This window comes from Aureobasidium subglaciale (assembly GCF_000721755.1).
Source record: "Aureobasidium subglaciale EXF-2481 unplaced genomic scaffold scaffold_40, whole genome shotgun sequence".
NCBI classification, from domain to species: domain Eukaryota; kingdom Fungi; phylum Ascomycota; class Dothideomycetes; order Dothideales; family Saccotheciaceae; genus Aureobasidium; species Aureobasidium subglaciale.
In genome coordinates, this window is record NW_013566955.1 from 36195 (window position 1) to 52149 (window position 15955).

The 15955-nt window shown below is 50.1% G+C and overlaps 7 protein-coding genes across 7 annotated transcripts; 3 read left to right on the plus strand and 4 right to left on the minus strand.

Annotated features, from left to right (window-relative positions):
• Positions 1 to 51: 51 nt before the first annotated feature.
• Positions 52 to 1901, minus strand: AUEXF2481DRAFT_9337 (uncharacterized protein; the record flags this gene model as incomplete). The annotated part of the gene is made up of 6 exons (XM_013483555.1): positions 52 to 161; positions 214 to 722; positions 778 to 1105; positions 1162 to 1433; positions 1488 to 1800; positions 1865 to 1901. 6 exons carry the CDS (start codon positions 1899 to 1901, stop codon positions 52 to 54), a joined length of 1569 nt encoding a protein of 522 aa, XP_013339009.1.
• Positions 1902 to 2567: 666 nt separating this feature from the next.
• AUEXF2481DRAFT_33866 (uncharacterized protein) lies at positions 2568 to 4197 on the plus strand (the record flags this gene model as incomplete). The annotated part of the gene is made up of 4 exons (XM_013483565.1): positions 2568 to 2745; positions 2801 to 3048; positions 3108 to 3911; positions 3961 to 4197. The coding sequence occupies 4 exons, from the start codon at positions 2568 to 2570 to the stop codon at positions 4195 to 4197; spliced, it is 1467 nt and encodes a 488-aa protein (XP_013339019.1).
• A 74-nt stretch (positions 4198 to 4271) lies between these two features.
• AUEXF2481DRAFT_71212 (uncharacterized protein) lies at positions 4272 to 5773 on the minus strand (the record flags this gene model as incomplete). Its single annotated transcript, XM_013483585.1, has 3 exons — positions 4272 to 4764; positions 4823 to 5231; positions 5287 to 5773. The coding sequence occupies 3 exons, from the start codon at positions 5771 to 5773 to the stop codon at positions 4272 to 4274; spliced, it is 1389 nt and encodes a 462-aa protein (XP_013339039.1).
• A 395-nt stretch (positions 5774 to 6168) lies between these two features.
• Positions 6169 to 7059, minus strand: AUEXF2481DRAFT_567220 (uncharacterized protein). The gene has a single exon (XM_013483595.1). The coding sequence runs from the start codon at positions 6755 to 6757 to the stop codon at positions 6293 to 6295; it is 465 nt and encodes a 154-aa protein (XP_013339049.1). The 5' UTR covers positions 6758 to 7059; the 3' UTR covers positions 6169 to 6292.
• Positions 7060 to 9206, minus strand: AUEXF2481DRAFT_567223 (uncharacterized protein). The gene is made up of 3 exons (XM_013483596.1): positions 9008 to 9206; positions 8912 to 8939; positions 7060 to 8772 (listed from the first exon to the last, which is right to left on the minus strand). Exons 1-3 carry the CDS (start codon positions 9066 to 9068, stop codon positions 7362 to 7364), a joined length of 1500 nt encoding a protein of 499 aa, XP_013339050.1. The 5' UTR covers positions 9069 to 9206; the 3' UTR covers positions 7060 to 7361.
• Positions 9207 to 10475: 1269 nt separating this feature from the next.
• Positions 10476 to 13391, plus strand: AUEXF2481DRAFT_102993 (uncharacterized protein). Its single transcript, XM_013483597.1, has 3 exons — positions 10476 to 10772; positions 10829 to 10966; positions 11024 to 13391. The coding sequence occupies exons 2-3, from the start codon at positions 10907 to 10909 to the stop codon at positions 13013 to 13015; spliced, it is 2052 nt and encodes a 683-aa protein (XP_013339051.1). The 5' UTR covers positions 10476 to 10772; positions 10829 to 10906; the 3' UTR covers positions 13016 to 13391.
• A 212-nt stretch (positions 13392 to 13603) lies between these two features.
• AUEXF2481DRAFT_83871 (uncharacterized protein) lies at positions 13604 to 15226 on the plus strand. The gene is made up of 2 exons (XM_013483590.1): positions 13604 to 14695; positions 14875 to 15226. The coding sequence occupies exons 1-2, from the start codon at positions 13836 to 13838 to the stop codon at positions 15047 to 15049; spliced, it is 1035 nt and encodes a 344-aa protein (XP_013339044.1). The 5' UTR covers positions 13604 to 13835; the 3' UTR covers positions 15050 to 15226.
• Positions 15227 to 15955: the final 729 nt, after the last annotated feature.

Consider the following 15955-nt stretch of genomic DNA (forward strand, 5'->3'; position numbering starts at 1 on the left):
CTACCACTGGATGACCTGTGCTTCTACATCTGTGATGTGTCCGAACGTCGTTTATTGTGAGCCAAGATCCATCCTCGGGCCTCTGTAATGCTTTTTCGCACACACAAACCAGTTGATACCACTGAATACAGCCATAGTAGCCAAAACAGCGCAAGTGTAATCTGTCGCGTCGTTAGTAGTGTCCTCAACGAACCCACGAGAAGATACACTCACTCATACTGGATCCAGTAGTCGGAATGGCAGTCGGTAAGTCAAAGAAGACAAGTTCAATGATAGCAAAGACAACAACGATAGCATTGCATGTCCACCCCAGCCAATTAGGAAGACGAAACCATCGGTCCTTGGCAAGTAGTTGTTCGCTTCTTCCCCTGCACATCAATAGCAGGCAAGGCATAGCGAAAGAAATCATTTGCAGAACAATAGCTGTGTTAATTAGCGCATTGAACGCAGTAGTGGAGGCGAGATAGATGCATCCTGCGATAAACACCACAGCTGCATTTGCCAGAAGTGCCCAGACAGCAACTTCCAAGCCGAGATGCATTTGAGCAAGGTGTTTGGAGAATAGAAGACCATTGTCGCGGCCAAACGCCCAGATGAGGTGAGAGGAGGTCTGTTGGACGGCATTGATGACGAAGCAGACGATAGCGAGGAGAGCGACGAGGAAAGCTGTCGCTGCGGCAGAGCTATTCGTCGCTTGACGCCAAAGCTCGTAGATGGGCATACTGAAAAACTAGTGTCAGTTGTCTGCAGCAATGATTGACACAATAGAATACTTACGTAGTTGCTACCAGAGAATCCAGGTCTGTGATACCATAGCACATGGCAATAGTGAACACAAAGGCAGTGACAAAGCCAATGACCACCGTCGTGCAAAGAGCCTTTGGTACCGTCTTCTCAGGCTCAGTACATTCCTCTGCCAGATGGAGGGAAGCGTCTAGCCCGGCAAACATGAAGCAAGGTGTTGCGAAGCCTGAGAGAAAGGTCACGCCGGCAGGCCAACCAGTGTTACTTTCCATCGTCGCCCAGACGTATTCTGCAGATTGTTTCTCCGAGCGTACGAGGCATGTAATAGTGACGATGATGAAAGCGGTCAATGTGAGAAGTACTGGATCGTGGTTAGTTGACATTGGCGCACAGCAAGACGAAGGATAATAAGCTTACATCCGACATTGTGTACCCAGGGCGTCTTGGCGAGGGCGAAGAGATTATACAAGAGGAAAACGACGTTGATGGCTTGATAGACCAGAAAATAGTGCCAGGCTTGGGGTGCATAACTCGGTTCATAATACAACACCAAAGCCAAAAGCATCTGAGCAGCGAGAATAGTAGCAGCAGCACCAAGAGCGATCCAAGAGAACATGGCAATCGAGCCGCATGTATATGAGAGGCCACGACTTAGCCGTTTAGGGGCGAAGATGGACGTGAAGTGATATCTGAAACATGATGTGAGTCAAGCCAATGGGCGTACAGGTCAAGAAGTAACTTACTGGCCACCAGCAGTAGGATAGCATGAAGCCATCTCGGCGAGAGACGCTCCTGTAGCTGCATAAGCAATGGTAGCTAGAGGTATACCATAGATCAGCGTCGCCGTTCCGCCAGCTGATATAGCGATAGCTAAGCTGGAGGCTATGGCTACCCAGCTGTTACAGATGTTGAAGCTTAACGCGACGATGTTCAGTATACTGAAGTGTCGACGGACTGTTTGTGAATGAACATTGAGGTCGCTGACATCTCCTACGGACACTGACAGTCTCTCTGGATCATGAGCAGCAAATTTGGCAGTTGTTGAGTCGGCTCGAGCTGTATTGTGTATGTGTTAGTTGTGGTGTATGATAAGTACAAACGATCCACACTCAAGGCGTACTTCTGGAGGGCATATTCTTCTCTTCTGTGAGTATCATAGTGGAGAAAGCAAAAAGGGGTCGATAATCCGCCGTTCTGGTGAAGAAGCAAGAGGGTACTTATGTCTAGCCATCGTCTGAAGGGAGGAGATAAAGGTTGACGTATATCGGCAGCGTGGAACAGTCCCGTCCAGATACACAACTGATCCTGGATTGATACCATGAGGTTTGGATAAACTTTACCCCGCTCAAACTGGGCGGTAGTGTCATGGTACGCTCAGCTGGCCGTGATCGTATCTCAATTCCTTGTTAGCAACAAGGCTGTCGCTGATAGAATGTTTGGAGGGACCTATCAGCAACTGAGGTACGTCTTCATCTCACCCAGATGGCCAGTCATAGATCATGGTTGTTCTTTCGGAGGCATGGAGACAACAATCCCAATGAGGAAAGAAGAGTGAGAATTCCGAATCAGGAATAAATCAGGAGAAACTAGGCCGGATCGGGATAGAAAAGTGAGAGACCTCCGAGACTCGGGCGTATGGCTTGCGATCCGTCCTGAAATCGAGAGACGATAGGTGGGCAGAGCCATAACTATTGGTCATACTTTTACAGCATTGAATGAAATGGGAGGGCCAGGAATTTTGTGGGAGAACAATAAATAGACGGGCATCGCCAATTGACTGAGTAAACGTCGGCAACTTATAATTCGCAGAACAAACCGTCATCATGACTTCGAGAGACGGTTACCAATGGACAGAGAAGTCTGGTCTCATTAAAGGTGTACCAAGTTTGGGAGTCATTCAACCACCTACCAATATCAAAGATGAGCAGGCGGTCTACGACGTTATTGTCATCGGAGCAGGTTATTGCGGGCTCACAGCAGCCAGAGACGCTGCACTGTCAGGTGTGTCCGAGATGTGAATGATGTTCGTTCTCTCAGCTGATATGAAAATGCCTAGGACTCAAAGTGCTGTTGCTTGAGGCTCGTGACCGCATCGGTGGGCGAAGTTGGTCTTCCAATATTGAGGGCTACCCATTCGAAATGGGCGGTACGTGGGTCTCCTGGGGGCAACCGCACGTGTGGAGAGAGATCTCTCGGTACGAGATGCGCGATCAGCTAGAGATCTCGCATGATTACTCTAGGGGAGTCAACTATTTCTCGCTCAACTCCAGCAGCAGTAGTCGCAATATGAGCCATGACGATGAGGTAAGTCTCGCAGCTCAGAGGAATGTATAGTGGCATGCGTAGTGGCTGACACCTCATAGGACAAACTCATGGAGTCTGCACTGAAGAAGTTCGCCAACGTCGACGGTCAATATGGCAGGATTATCATGCCCTTCCCGCACAGCGAGAGTCACAACCCAGAAGCAGCAAAGTTTGACAAGATGTCCGTCGCCGACCGCATGGCGCAAATCAAAGACGATCTCTCACCCGACGAACATACCGCTTTACTTGGATTTGTCCTGCTTTGCAGCTGCAGCACCCCCGAGAAGACCAGTTTCTACGAGTACCTGCACTGGTGGGCTCTGTGTAACTACTCGTATGAGTACTGCATTGAGTACCTCATCAAGTACAAGTTCAAAGGGGGCCAATCCAGTTTCGCTATCAATTTTTTCAGAGAGGCTCGAGCGACGGGAAACCTATCATACGCCTTCAACACACCGGTCGCCACAGTCAAAGACAATGAGAGCGACGTCGAAGTGACCGCAAGAGATGGAAAGACATACAAAGCGGCGAGGTTGATATCAGCCATTCCCATGAACATTTTGAAAGACGTCACTTTCAGCCCACCCCTGATCGTCGGCAAGCTAGAGGCCTCGCAGACCTCGCATGTCAACAAGTGTGTGAAAGTACACGCCGAAGTGCGCGACCGAAACCTGAGATCCTGGAGTGGGATCACATATCCCAACAACAGCTTGATGTATGCTATTGGTGATGGCACCACACCCAGCGGAAACACCCACATCGTTGCTTTCGGCGGCTCTCACAATCAACTGCAACCAGAGAAGGATATCAACAAGACTTTGAGCGCACTTCAAGCTATGACTCCTATGGATATTGAGAGAGTGGTAAGCGCAAGTCCGGTAGATGAATACGACGATTGCTGACGATTTCCAGGTGTTCCATAACTGGGCCGACGATGAATTTGCAAGAGGCGCTTGGTTCTTCTCCCCGCCAGGACTTGTGACGAAGCATTTGCAAGAACTTAGAGCTCCCCAGGGCAATATCTACTTTGCAAACTCGGATTGGGCTGTAGGTTGGAGAAGCTTCATTGATGGCGCCATCGAGGAGGGCACCCGGGCTGCTTTCGCAGTAAAGAAAGACCTCGATAGAACACGATCATCACATCTTTAGATTTTGGGTATGAAGAAAATGCAAAAAGTCGCCTCATCCGGACGTGTTGCAAGTCGAGAAGTGCCGTTTTTGCCTCATATGATAAGAACGGGATTGACGAGACTAGGGTTCCGTGCCCATTCACCGTTTGGTTGCAGTAGCCAGATCATTTTCAGACGTTCCAATGCGACGATAATGTTGTTCATCCGTGTTTTCTCATGTACCTGCGCAAGCCTGCGTGCAAAGAACTCTCGGTGACCCTGATCGTTGCTGGAAGCTGCGGCAATAAAGTAGACCCAGGGTAGTGTATGCATACAAGGATTGTCTGATTTGATAGGCGTGACCAGAAGCCTGAGTTGTTCGATGTCGTTGAAAAGCTGCCCAGCGTGGTAATTGCCAAAAGCTTGGCGCATGTATATGTTTCGCGCTTGCTGTATGGCTTCCTGGAAGACGATTGTGTGCTCAGCGATACTGGGGGTGTCCGAGTATTGTTGGGAGAAAATGAAATCAAAGTAGAAGCTCAGATCTTTGCCAAACGTTTCACGGCCTTGTGAAAGGTCAAGCAGAGGCGGTGTAAATAGCTGAAACCTATAGAAGATGTCAGAAAAAAGTAACAAAATTGTGTCAAAAAGAAGTTTCTGCGCACATTCGTGATTGCTGGAGCAGAAATTCTCGCTTGGAGGTCGAGCCCACGGTGAGGAGTCTTTCGTTGCTCAGGAGACTAGTAAGCATCGGATAAAGATGTACGAAATCCTGTGAGCCGGTGACAGTCTCTCCTACCAGGAGAAGGATGATCGTAGCCCAGGTAGACATGCTGAACACTTTGTTGCTATTTCCGGCAAAGGCGTCTGCCCGTAACCTCTGTATGATAGCTGATCGGCCTTCTTCTGCGATGGAGAGTAGATCAGGTCGAGTGGTAGATAAGTGGAATGCCGCTGTAACGGAGACTGCTCGTTGTACGAGGTCGTCTTCATATGCGAGTGGAAGCAGAAAGTTGCGATAGCCGTTCGAATCATCGTCAAAAACGACCATTATTGACGCAATACTTTGCGAGACTAGCGCCTGTCAGAGATTTGGCAATGCGGGCAATATTTCACAGTACTAGCTTACAGTGGTTGAAGAGCATCTGTATACCTGGTTTCAGCAATTCCAGAGTCAGGTCAGCAGTAGGGTCGGGATATAGCAATAAGCCAGGGTGACCGTTGGCTGAGCTGAGAATGCGTACGTCGCTCTGTCTCTGATAGGGTGTCAAGGTAGCGATATCCTCTACTGCATCCTCAATATCAAGATCCAGTGTGTCGTGTTCGCTGGGGTCGGGTCCTTGGACCAGGGTGGCTTGACTCCCATCGCACTCTGGCTGTGGCGATAGTACAGGTGCGCTGGCCAAGTACTCTCCCAGCTTGGGCGCAAAATCGGCATTACTAGGGAAGGTATGGCCCTTTCGCTTGCCCTTTGATATCACACCATCGACAAACCTGATTTGGCGGCCTACACCAGTGCATGTGATGCCTTTCTTCAAGCATTTAGCGCATTCAGGTGCGCCTTTGTCGCATTTTATACGACGCCGCGAGCACTCTTTGCATCCATCTCGCGGCATTCGTGTATTATCAAGGTTTGGGAGGTTCGAAATGAGGTCGAAGGTGGTAGGCCGTGTAGGCGCTTGGAAATACAGCTGCCGAGGAGATCTCGACGTTCGATTTCCCCTCACTCAAGCCGATCTCAGGCTTCACCCAAATCTTTTCGAATTTTTTTCTTCACTTTTGCTCACCGTCGCGACAAAATAATGCCTTACGCCACTACGTGCACATACACACGAGTACCACCAGACTGATCACTATGGTTAGCGCTGATCTGCGTGTTGCAGCGGGACATAGTCGTCGTCGTAGGCCAGATTATTATAATTTCGTGCTTCAATTCGGCTTTTTCTCCACCGGTTTTCTTCAAATGAAGGTCATATAAGGCTTGATTGACGCAGGCTTGCAACGGGCAGATGGCCGAGTGGTTAAGGCGCTGGCTTTAGGCGGCTTGGCACGCTGTGGACCTCACGGGGCTCAGGTATGTCATGCAAGACTTGAATCGCCAGTTCGAAAGAGCGTGGGTTCGAACCCCACTCTGCTCATGACTTTCGCACTTCTTTTGACCTCAATCGGACCAGGGACGATCGATACATGGGCGGAAGCCATATTTTTGCTATCCCAGAGAAAAAATGGAACAAGCGAACCAGTTTGAGGCCCGGCACACTCATAGTTGAATCAGGTATGCTCGATAGCGGTGGGGGCAGCATCGCAGTGCAGTGGGAGAGCTTAGAGACATGATCGCCCCTGTCTAGGGGAAAGAGGCTTCCACTGTTACGTTTGACGTGCGGCAAACGAAAAGTCGCCTGCTGAGCTTCGAAAACGCACAGGTGACATTGAATGTCGCGTTGTGTCAAGACTACAGCTACAAGTCTAGGTTTTATCGAAAGCAAAGTCCATAGCCGTATGGTTATATTTATTTGCTCCAAACGCTGCTGGGTCATGGTCAAGTCTAAAGTGGCCTGTGAGTGGAACGCAGCCCGACGAAGTGGTATGCCTGGCATCATCACGTGACCGACGGCGGACAGCAAAGCTGAACCGGCACGGGAGACTTGCTACAACCGTGGAGTTGCCTTTGCGGTGATGGGAAATGCTCCAAATGATGTCATGTTTTCGAAGTCGAGCGTGAGTATCGATGTCCGTGTGCGATAGCCGTTGGAGTGCTGACCATGTCGCTTGTACGTAGTCACGGCGCATATCATGTTCTGGCGTGCCGATGCTCCGTCCTTAAACGGAGTACATTTTGCCGATACTGGTGATCAAGAGAGCCTAGCGACGAGACATGCCCGGTTTGTGTAGATCTTTTTCCGCTCCGTGCCCACGTTCTGCCGCTGCTTTGGCCTTCGACCGTTGATACACCCTCTCCACACGCTGCCCTCTCCTTTGGTCCATCAGCATGGGAACCATGTTTTGTGCCTCTCTCAATCCGCTGATCAAGTTTTGATCAGTCATCGATGAACCTCTCAGCAACCTAATGAGCCATACTGACCGCTCAGATTGGATGAGTGTTCTGGAAGCCTTTAACGAGGTAAGTGCTTTGTCCACCGAAGCATGCATGGCTCGCAGTCGCGGGTGGATGTCTTGGATCTTTTTGAGCAGGAGCTCCGTTTCCTAGACTTTAGTGGGAATCTTGGGATGTTCACCACCGCCTGGGAGCACTTCTACGGCAGCTTCAGATCCTTGGACGTTGCTGAAGGGCAAAGACCACAACACAAAGCGCTTGAGCCATGACATCTGCTTCACTCTCTGATGCAGACTCTCGCTGGCCACAAGATCGTCTGCTACAACGTCTGTGACTGCAAGAAATACACCCGCTTGCTCGAACGGGACTCTCCGGGCCTCTCCCATCGACTCGAGCTCATGGCGCATGTTCTCAAGGACCATTGCCCACTCACCAAAGTGGTTTGCAACATCTGTTTGGAACTCTTCCTCTGACGTTCTCAACAACATGTTGGACCGGACATCTACTGTCTTGTCTCTGATGTCCAAATATCGGTCATCGATAGACACCATGTTACGATGCATGCGATCAAGAAGGAAGTCCTTGGTGACGTCCCATCCGTTGATATGGTCTTCCAGCCAGGTCACGATATCGATGAGAAGACTGACGATCTCCTCACGCATGTGCTGTGCAATGAGAGTGGACTCTGCGACACCGAGTCTCCTTTCCTGATCAGCCTCGGTGATTCGGCTCTTGATACCATTGCTTGCAACGTGGGAGACTAAGCTGTTTCTCATGGCATGAAGGCTTGGATGTGGCTTCGCCTCCGCTCTCCCGGTCGGAAGATTCTGTTCCGTTGGCCGGGAACACGTATTTGGTGGTATTCGGGTGCTCCTGCGTAACGAACGCAGCCCTATCTTCGTCTCCTCAGACAGGTCCAAAACATCATCCACTGCGTTCGGACTCTCCGACAGTGCATACAGGACCTCCGGGATTGCACGACGTACAGAATGAGCACGCAGGGTCGGCTCCGGCTCCAGATATGTTCCGCAATATTGTATCCTTGAGACCACTGGGAATCTGCAAATTCGATCTTCGAACCCTGTCTCGATATGAGCCAGACTGCTTGCGTTTGACCAGGGTGTCCGTTGAGACAAAAGCCTGCTGCAAATGAAAGTGATGCCGATGAGGGCGAAAAGGCGCAAAAGACATGTTTGCTTCCGCGATATTGCCCAAATATCTGGATGGGGAGCCTTTGTGGATGGCTTTGCACGATTTGATCTTCCCTCGACAATTTGAGAGCGTGCTCTTAAATGCGAATGAGATACCGATGCGCCCAAGCGAGCGATTTTCTTTACGTGTGTATCCTGACGAGTGATGCGTCGACTAGGTTCCAGTTGTTTCGAGACACGTTTCCGTTCTTGAGGCTGGTTCACTGCTGTAGATGTGGTATACGCTGATGACACTTCGTTCAGCTCTTGCCATCTTGGCTTTGCATTCCTCAGATCATGCCCGCTTAAGCCGTCAGTACGATCAAAGTCTGCACTGTAGAGATACGCCATAAGTTGATTGTATACAGAACTACCCAGTTACTGAAACGGACGAATAATTTGTGTAATGAGCTTTTCGTATGGCGGTGTTCAACTATACTGGGCATAAATTTGCAACTTCCGCATGCGGATAGTATTTCGAGGGTCCCGGGAAGCGGTGGCAGACTTACCCTAGCATTCCAGAATTTTGATAGGTCCCTAGGCATCCGAATTTGTTAGCTGGACCGCATCACTGGTACGGGATGCAGTTTTCGCATATCTCCAACTTCCGACAGATGCTAGAAAGGTCAGGGAGAGTGATATACTGATGCTGTTGTCGTCGTTCATCCGTTTCCGAGCAATCCTTGCTAGTGAATTACCATGTTTTATCCTCGATTAACGTTCTGAAATCTCAGACATACGATGGATATCGAAAGAGTAAGTCACAGGTGCTGAAACGGGTTGTGGTCGTGTACACCAATGTTTGGCTTATTCAAGAACATTCAGCCTCGCGGGGCAAATGATACAGCACTGGAGACTCTCAATGTCCATATTCTGGTTTTTCTTGGTATGGAGAAAAGTGTCTGTAATCTAGGTCGAGGCTTCTTATCTGGCCGCTTCCGTAATGTTGTTGTACAAACACAGCGCGCATGGTGAAACGGCGGCGAAACCTCTTTCCCGAGAGGCCAAAAGTCGTATCTCTGCCACGCGCGATCAGACAACGGATCTCCAATCGCACGATAGCAGCATAACTATCTCGGTCCACGACTCCAGGTCCGGCGAGTGGGCGCAGTGAGCATGAGATCCGTCCATTTCAACAAGCTTTTGACAGGCAGATAAGCAAAAGATATTGTCATCGGGGATTGAATCAGCCGGGGGCTCGAAGCTTATCTAGCTGGACTTGGCATCCTTCCCCGCTGGAGGGGAGGAGCGCTTGTTTCACGGCTCCGCTGGTTCGAACATTCTGACACAAAAGCGTTCCTCTGGACTTTGATGACTGCTGAACTGCGCTCACGAAGCCTTTGCGACCCCTCGCCGACTGGTCCGCTGCCGAAAGTCATCTTCTACGCCGCCCTGTGTATTCATGTCACTCGCTTCTAACCCGCCGAGCTCGGCGGGGTCCCGCACGAGACGTGTCGCTCTCTTTCCCGATCAAGCAGGTTCTAAGCATACTCTCCACTAACTCTCTAATGCTTGTCGATCCATCATCACCACAACTGCTATCTCGTAAACACCCTCGCGACCTTCCTCTATCGCACCCGCGAGGCACCTCAACAACCCGACAATCAATGTCGACCCGTCATGGCTCTCTCTAGAACAGGGCTAACCATGCACCGGCTAAAATATTTCGTGCTCGCAATCTACATCAAGATTGTCGTGATCTTTCGGACGTAACTGTATAGATACTGTAGGTCTCTGCTATTCGACCCCTCCTCTCTCTTCCTCTCATCTTCTCACTGTCCTGTCACTTTTCCCACTCCCGTCCTGGCAAAGATGTTGGAGACTCTCCTGTTCATGCTGCCCGTGGTTGGTGTCGTACATGCAGTTCCATGGTATAAATCGGAATCATTCTCCCATCCTGGCTTGTCTTCAACGGGTGTTTACACACCAGCACAGCCGAAGCCGTCATGGTATCGCCCATACCTAATTGGCTCGTCGCATTCTATCCATTGGGGTCCGACTAACTCAACGGGACCCGGCACTGGCACTGGCGTTTCTTCAACAGTTGTCATTCCTGTATCTACCGAGACCTTGTGGACTACCATTGGCACAACCAAGACTGTACCGGTTACGATCACTACCATTTGCACAACCGAGACCTTGCCTGTGACACCCACGACCATTGGCATAACCGAAACTATATCAATCACGGCCACGTCCGTTGGCGGAAGTCAGTCTGCTCCGGTCACATCTGCTATCACTGTTCCTACTGGAGCTAGTCCATCGTACGCTAAACCTTCCTCGTCCGCGCTTCCCAGCCCAAATGCATGTTTAAGCGTGTCAAAGCTGGTTGCATCGGTCGCATCCGCTTCGCCTAAAGCTACACCAACTGTAAGTGAGAATTTGTTGATTGAACTGGAGTGGTGCTAATTATGTGTTATTTTCAGGTCCCAGCTGAACTTGCTTATGACTGCCTTCATTCCATCCCCTTTAATCAGAGTGCTGCTTCTGATTTGTTGGAGTCGATGAGACCCTATCTCAAATGGCAAACAACCATTTCCTATCTCAAGGACCCTCCCAAGGACGTGAGTAGCGCAATAATACCATGCGTTATCACTGTACAATAGCTGACTCTCATTCAGTATGCAGACAAGGTCCAGCCACCATACGACTTCTGGGGTGTTTTTGATGGCATCGAGGCAAAAGTCACCGCCGGAACTTATGCCAGCGAATACGCTTTCGGATATGATCTTTACGAGGCTTTCCAACAAGCACATGACGGTCACTTTGGCTTCACACCTGACAGTGTTGGAAGCATCTTCACCTTTGGAAGAACTGTGTCTCTTGCCTCTGTCTCTGAGGACGGTAAGAGTCTGCCGGTCATCTACGCATATGGCGATATTCTCGCTGCATCATTCGGCAACGCATCTTTCACACCATCTCCAATCGTCGAAATCGATGGACAGAACGCTACTGAATACCTACTCAACTGGTCGCAATTTGGCTCTCTCCAAGACAGGGATGCTCTTTGGAATAACCTTTTCTACATCCCTGCGCAAGTATCACTTGGAACATCTGGTACTGGTACCGGTACGTTCTCCGGAAGCGGTCGTGGCCGTTATGCCTATCCTGGAGCAACAACCACATTCGTGTTCGCGAACGGCTCTACTGTGAACAACCAGAATTTTGCCAGAGTGTTAGCCAACTTCGCCAATATCACATCCGGAGCAGACATTTACAGAGAGTTCTTCGCTGTCCCCGAGGATGCCTATGAAAATGCTCTGGATCTTGCTGTGTCCACTACCAGCAGTGCAACTAGTTCTGCCACCGGTAATGCTACATCGTCTACCTCGTCTACATCAACAACTTCGACCCCTGCTCCGGGTTACCCATCACCTATCGTGCGTCAATCCAACAATCTCAATGGAGGCTACTTCCTGGACCAACCTGGTTTCGAGGATGTCGCTGTTCTGTCTGTTCCCTCCTTCGTAGGTAGTGGCGATGTGGAGGAGGAGTTTCAGAACGTCAATAGCGAATTGATCGCTGCTGCTCTGGCCGCGAACAAGACTAAGCTGATCATTGACGTCTCGGCCAATGGTGGTGGTACTATTCTGCAAGGTTATGACCTCTTTAAGCAGCTTTTCCCCTCTATTCTGCCGTATGGAGCCACTCGTTTCCGAGCTCATGAAGCCTTCGACATTCTGGGTCAGGAGTATTCTGCTATTGCTGCAGACTACCCACGAAACTTGAACCAAACTGACGATATCCTCGACATTGAGTCTTCAGCTTGGAACTATCGCACTGACGCCGACGTCAACTACGAGCCTTTCACCAGCTGGCCTGAGAAGTACGGTCCTCATGAGTTTGGCCCTGGTCCTGACAACTTCACTTCCATCATCCGCTGGAATTTGTCTGACGTACTCACTCCTCTCAACTCTGGCGGTATCTACGTATCTGGCTACCTTAACCGCTCGAATGTCACCGTCCAGCCTTTTGCGACCGAAAACATCGTCTTGGTCTACGACGGCTACTGCGCGTCCACCTGCACGATTTTCTCAGAGCTAATGCGTCAACAAGCCGGTGTCAAGACAATTGCTCTCGGTGGTCGACCTAACTACAACGAAATCCAAGGTGTTGGTGGTGTCAAGGGTACAAACGACTACCCGTGGTCCTACATCCTCAGCGCCATCACCGAAGCCTTCACCTACGCCAATGGCACCCATCAGGAAGAACTCAACAAGACTGCTCTAGGCGGTTACTCGCAATTACCTCTGTACCGCAGTTCCTCTGGTCCTGTCGTAAACTCACGCGATGGCATCCGTGAAGGCGATGTTGAGGAAACACCACTCCAATTCGTGTATGAAGCTACAGACTGCAGGATCTTCTACACTCCTGCTATGGTTGTGGATCAAAGTGCTGTTTGGCGTACTGTGGCTGATACTGTTTGGGGAGGTGGTAATGCGTGTGTGGCTGGTAGTAATACTTTCTATGGCAATAAGACCAAGAGAGATGGTGGTGTGATGAGGATGCATGGTATTCGTAGAGATGTTGATGTCGAGGCTGCTTGGAAGGGGTTGAGTGTACATACTGGAGAGAGTATTGTGCTTGGTGGTGACTCTATTATGCTGCCTTGATTAAAACAAGTATCTAGAGTGTGTCTATCAATACACATATACCGCTGAACTCCAGCACCTGTTACTCCATCTCGAATAGTTATGAAGCCCACTCTATGCATGAACGTCCAGAAAAGCGACAGAAAACTCATACCCGCAAGCAGAATAATGCACGATAATCCGATAGCAAGGATTAATCACACTTCATGGTCGCATTCTATGCTGGTGATCCATGGTGAGGAAAGAGGCCCTCAGTCAGGCTGACGTTCGAGACGTGGTGAAGTCGTGGAATGCAGACGGTGTTGTGAAGCAAGGCATGAGGTGTTGATCCCCAGCATGATGCGCATTGTTGTATCTCCTCTGTCCAGACGCTTTTGCCAGCGCGCGCAGAATTTCGAGGCTTCGGTTGTCATGGTAGGTAAGAAGCCAACCGAGTGACTTCCTACCCGACGCGTCCTTCGGAAACGTCAGGGTCCGCTTTCCAGCGCCTCTCCCGGCAGCCGCAACCCTTGCCGCACTCCCGCTTACCCCACAATCACCTTGCCGACTCTCCATGAGGAAGTTTGACGGCCTTTTCGCACGAGCTCTTTCCTTGTTCGTACAACGGGCCCGCGATGATGGACGTGATGTAGCTGACGAAGCAGATCCAGAAACATGGCTCATGAGTGATGACGAAGGGTTGCAAGAATGCTTGATAAGCGTAGCTGCGTGTGACATTGCGCAAGATCGCAAGTCGCTCGCTGCGATATGAGCTAGGTAGTGACTTCCCTCTCTCGACATCCCTCCCATCGCGACCAGTTCATCCTCCCAACATCACCCAATCCCACACCTGATCCTAACAATGTCACTCCCCACCACCGCACGCGTCTACCGCCGCAATGAAGCCAGCAACGACATTGAACAAAGCACCGAAGAGCTTCCCAAGTCACTCAAGCCGACAGAAGTCCTCGTCCAAATCCACGCCGTGTCCCTCAACTTCCGCGATGTCGCTATGCTCAACAATCGCTACCCTGCCCCCCACTCTCCCCACGGGATCCCCTGTTCAGACGCCGGCGCCAGCGTGATTGCCATTGGAAGCTCCGTTACAGATTTCGCAGTCGGCGACCACGTTTCTCCCACTTTCCGCTGGACAACTCCTGACGGCGTCATGAGAGCTCTGGGAGGTGACTTTGAAGGCGTTTTGAGAGATTACGCCGTCTATGAAGCTGATGCGCTTGTCAAGAACCCGGACTATCTGTCTCATGAGGAGGCGAGCTGTATTCCTTGTGCAGGCGTCACGGCATGGACTTCTCTGGCTCTGGATGACTGGAAGAAAGCCGCCAACATCAAAACAGCTTTGATGGAAGGCACGGGCGGTGTTTCGCTCTTTGCTCTTCTCATCTGTCTCGGTGCTGGCATCACTCCAATCATCACCTCTTCCTCTGATACCAAGTTGGCTGGCCTTCAGAAGCTCGCCGGCGACAAGAAGATCCACACCATTAACTACCGTAACATCCCCAACTGGGCCGAAGAAGCGCTCAAGTTGACAGATGGCAAAGGCCTAGATGTCATTGTCAACAACGTAGGCGCCAGCTCTATCGAGCAGAACTTTGCTGCGTTGAAGAGATTTGGCACAATCAGTCTTGTCGGTTTCCTCGGTGGTACGCCTGAGAAGATGCCTGATATCACAACGGCCATCTTGCACAAATCCGCACATGTGCAGTAAGTTCTCTCCCCATGTCACATTCTCCACTCGCTATCTTGCCGTATCTCCCTTCTCTTGCTTTACACGTTTGTCCCTCTTCTTCCACCTCATTTTCTCTCTCATGCCTCACTGGCATTCTTGATCTCTCTTTCCTCTTACCTCAAGAAATCACGCGACTAACACGAACACCAAATAGAGGTATAGCAGTAGGCACGAAGCAAGACCACCAAGACCTCTGCAATTTCCTCGGCGAGAAAAAAGTGCACTTGGGCGCTACCATCGACAAAGTCTTCTCCTTTGACGACTCTCCCGATGCATTCAAATACCTGTACTCTGGCGCTCATGTAGGAAAAGTAGTCATCAAAATCTAAAAGACAAAAAAAGACTGGATATAGGGTCAGAGACGGAAAAGAAGGGAAGGATAGACAGGGCAAGAAAGTATCTCCCATCAAAAAGAAAGATGTTCACAGCAAGTATGAAACAATGCGTCTCATACAAGAAAAGTTTCTCGTCTAAACTCTTATATAACACCACCAAGTCCTCCTGCTCCTTCCGTTCGTACATTTTACAAGTATCCCTACTCAGTTATCAGCGACAAATCTATGGAAGAAATCCACAGAGTCAAAGAAACTCCTCTTGTATTTCCTCTCGAACCCCCCACTCGTACGATCAACACGCTGCATACCAAACTGGTTAGCATAACTTCCAAACTCATTATTATCCACAAATGTCCACGCCACAGCACCAATCACATTAACCCCATCCAAGAATTTCGCCTTGATCATTTCAGACAAGAAATCTTGATAGTAGAGGGAGCGTTGGAGATCAAATAGTTCTTCGGGCAGAGTGGGAAGTTTTTCTTCCGCAAACGTGTCGAAGCCGAATTCTGAGATCAATATGGCCGAGGGACGGAAGGTGTTCCAGACATAGCCCAGTTGTTGGCGGACGTATTAATGGGCGATGTAGGCGTAATCTCTGGACCTTTGGCCCATCAACCAGCCATTCTCCTGTACATTGCCTAGTTTTATGCAGAAAGGCCAGAGTGGGTCACTGCTGTTGGAGATACAGGCATCGATGCCTCCCTCAGGTGCAGAGCCAAACTGAGCCACGTAAGGATCTAGTGACCAGAAATCGATGGAGCCGTGAATAAAGGAGATTTGTTCTGCAGTTAGAGCGGTGAGGTTGAGGTTTGGTGTATCCAGAGCTTCTTGGGGATATTGTTGGCCGAGGAAGAGAGGGTTGCCGAGGATACCCAGGACCAAGTGTTGATATCTGGT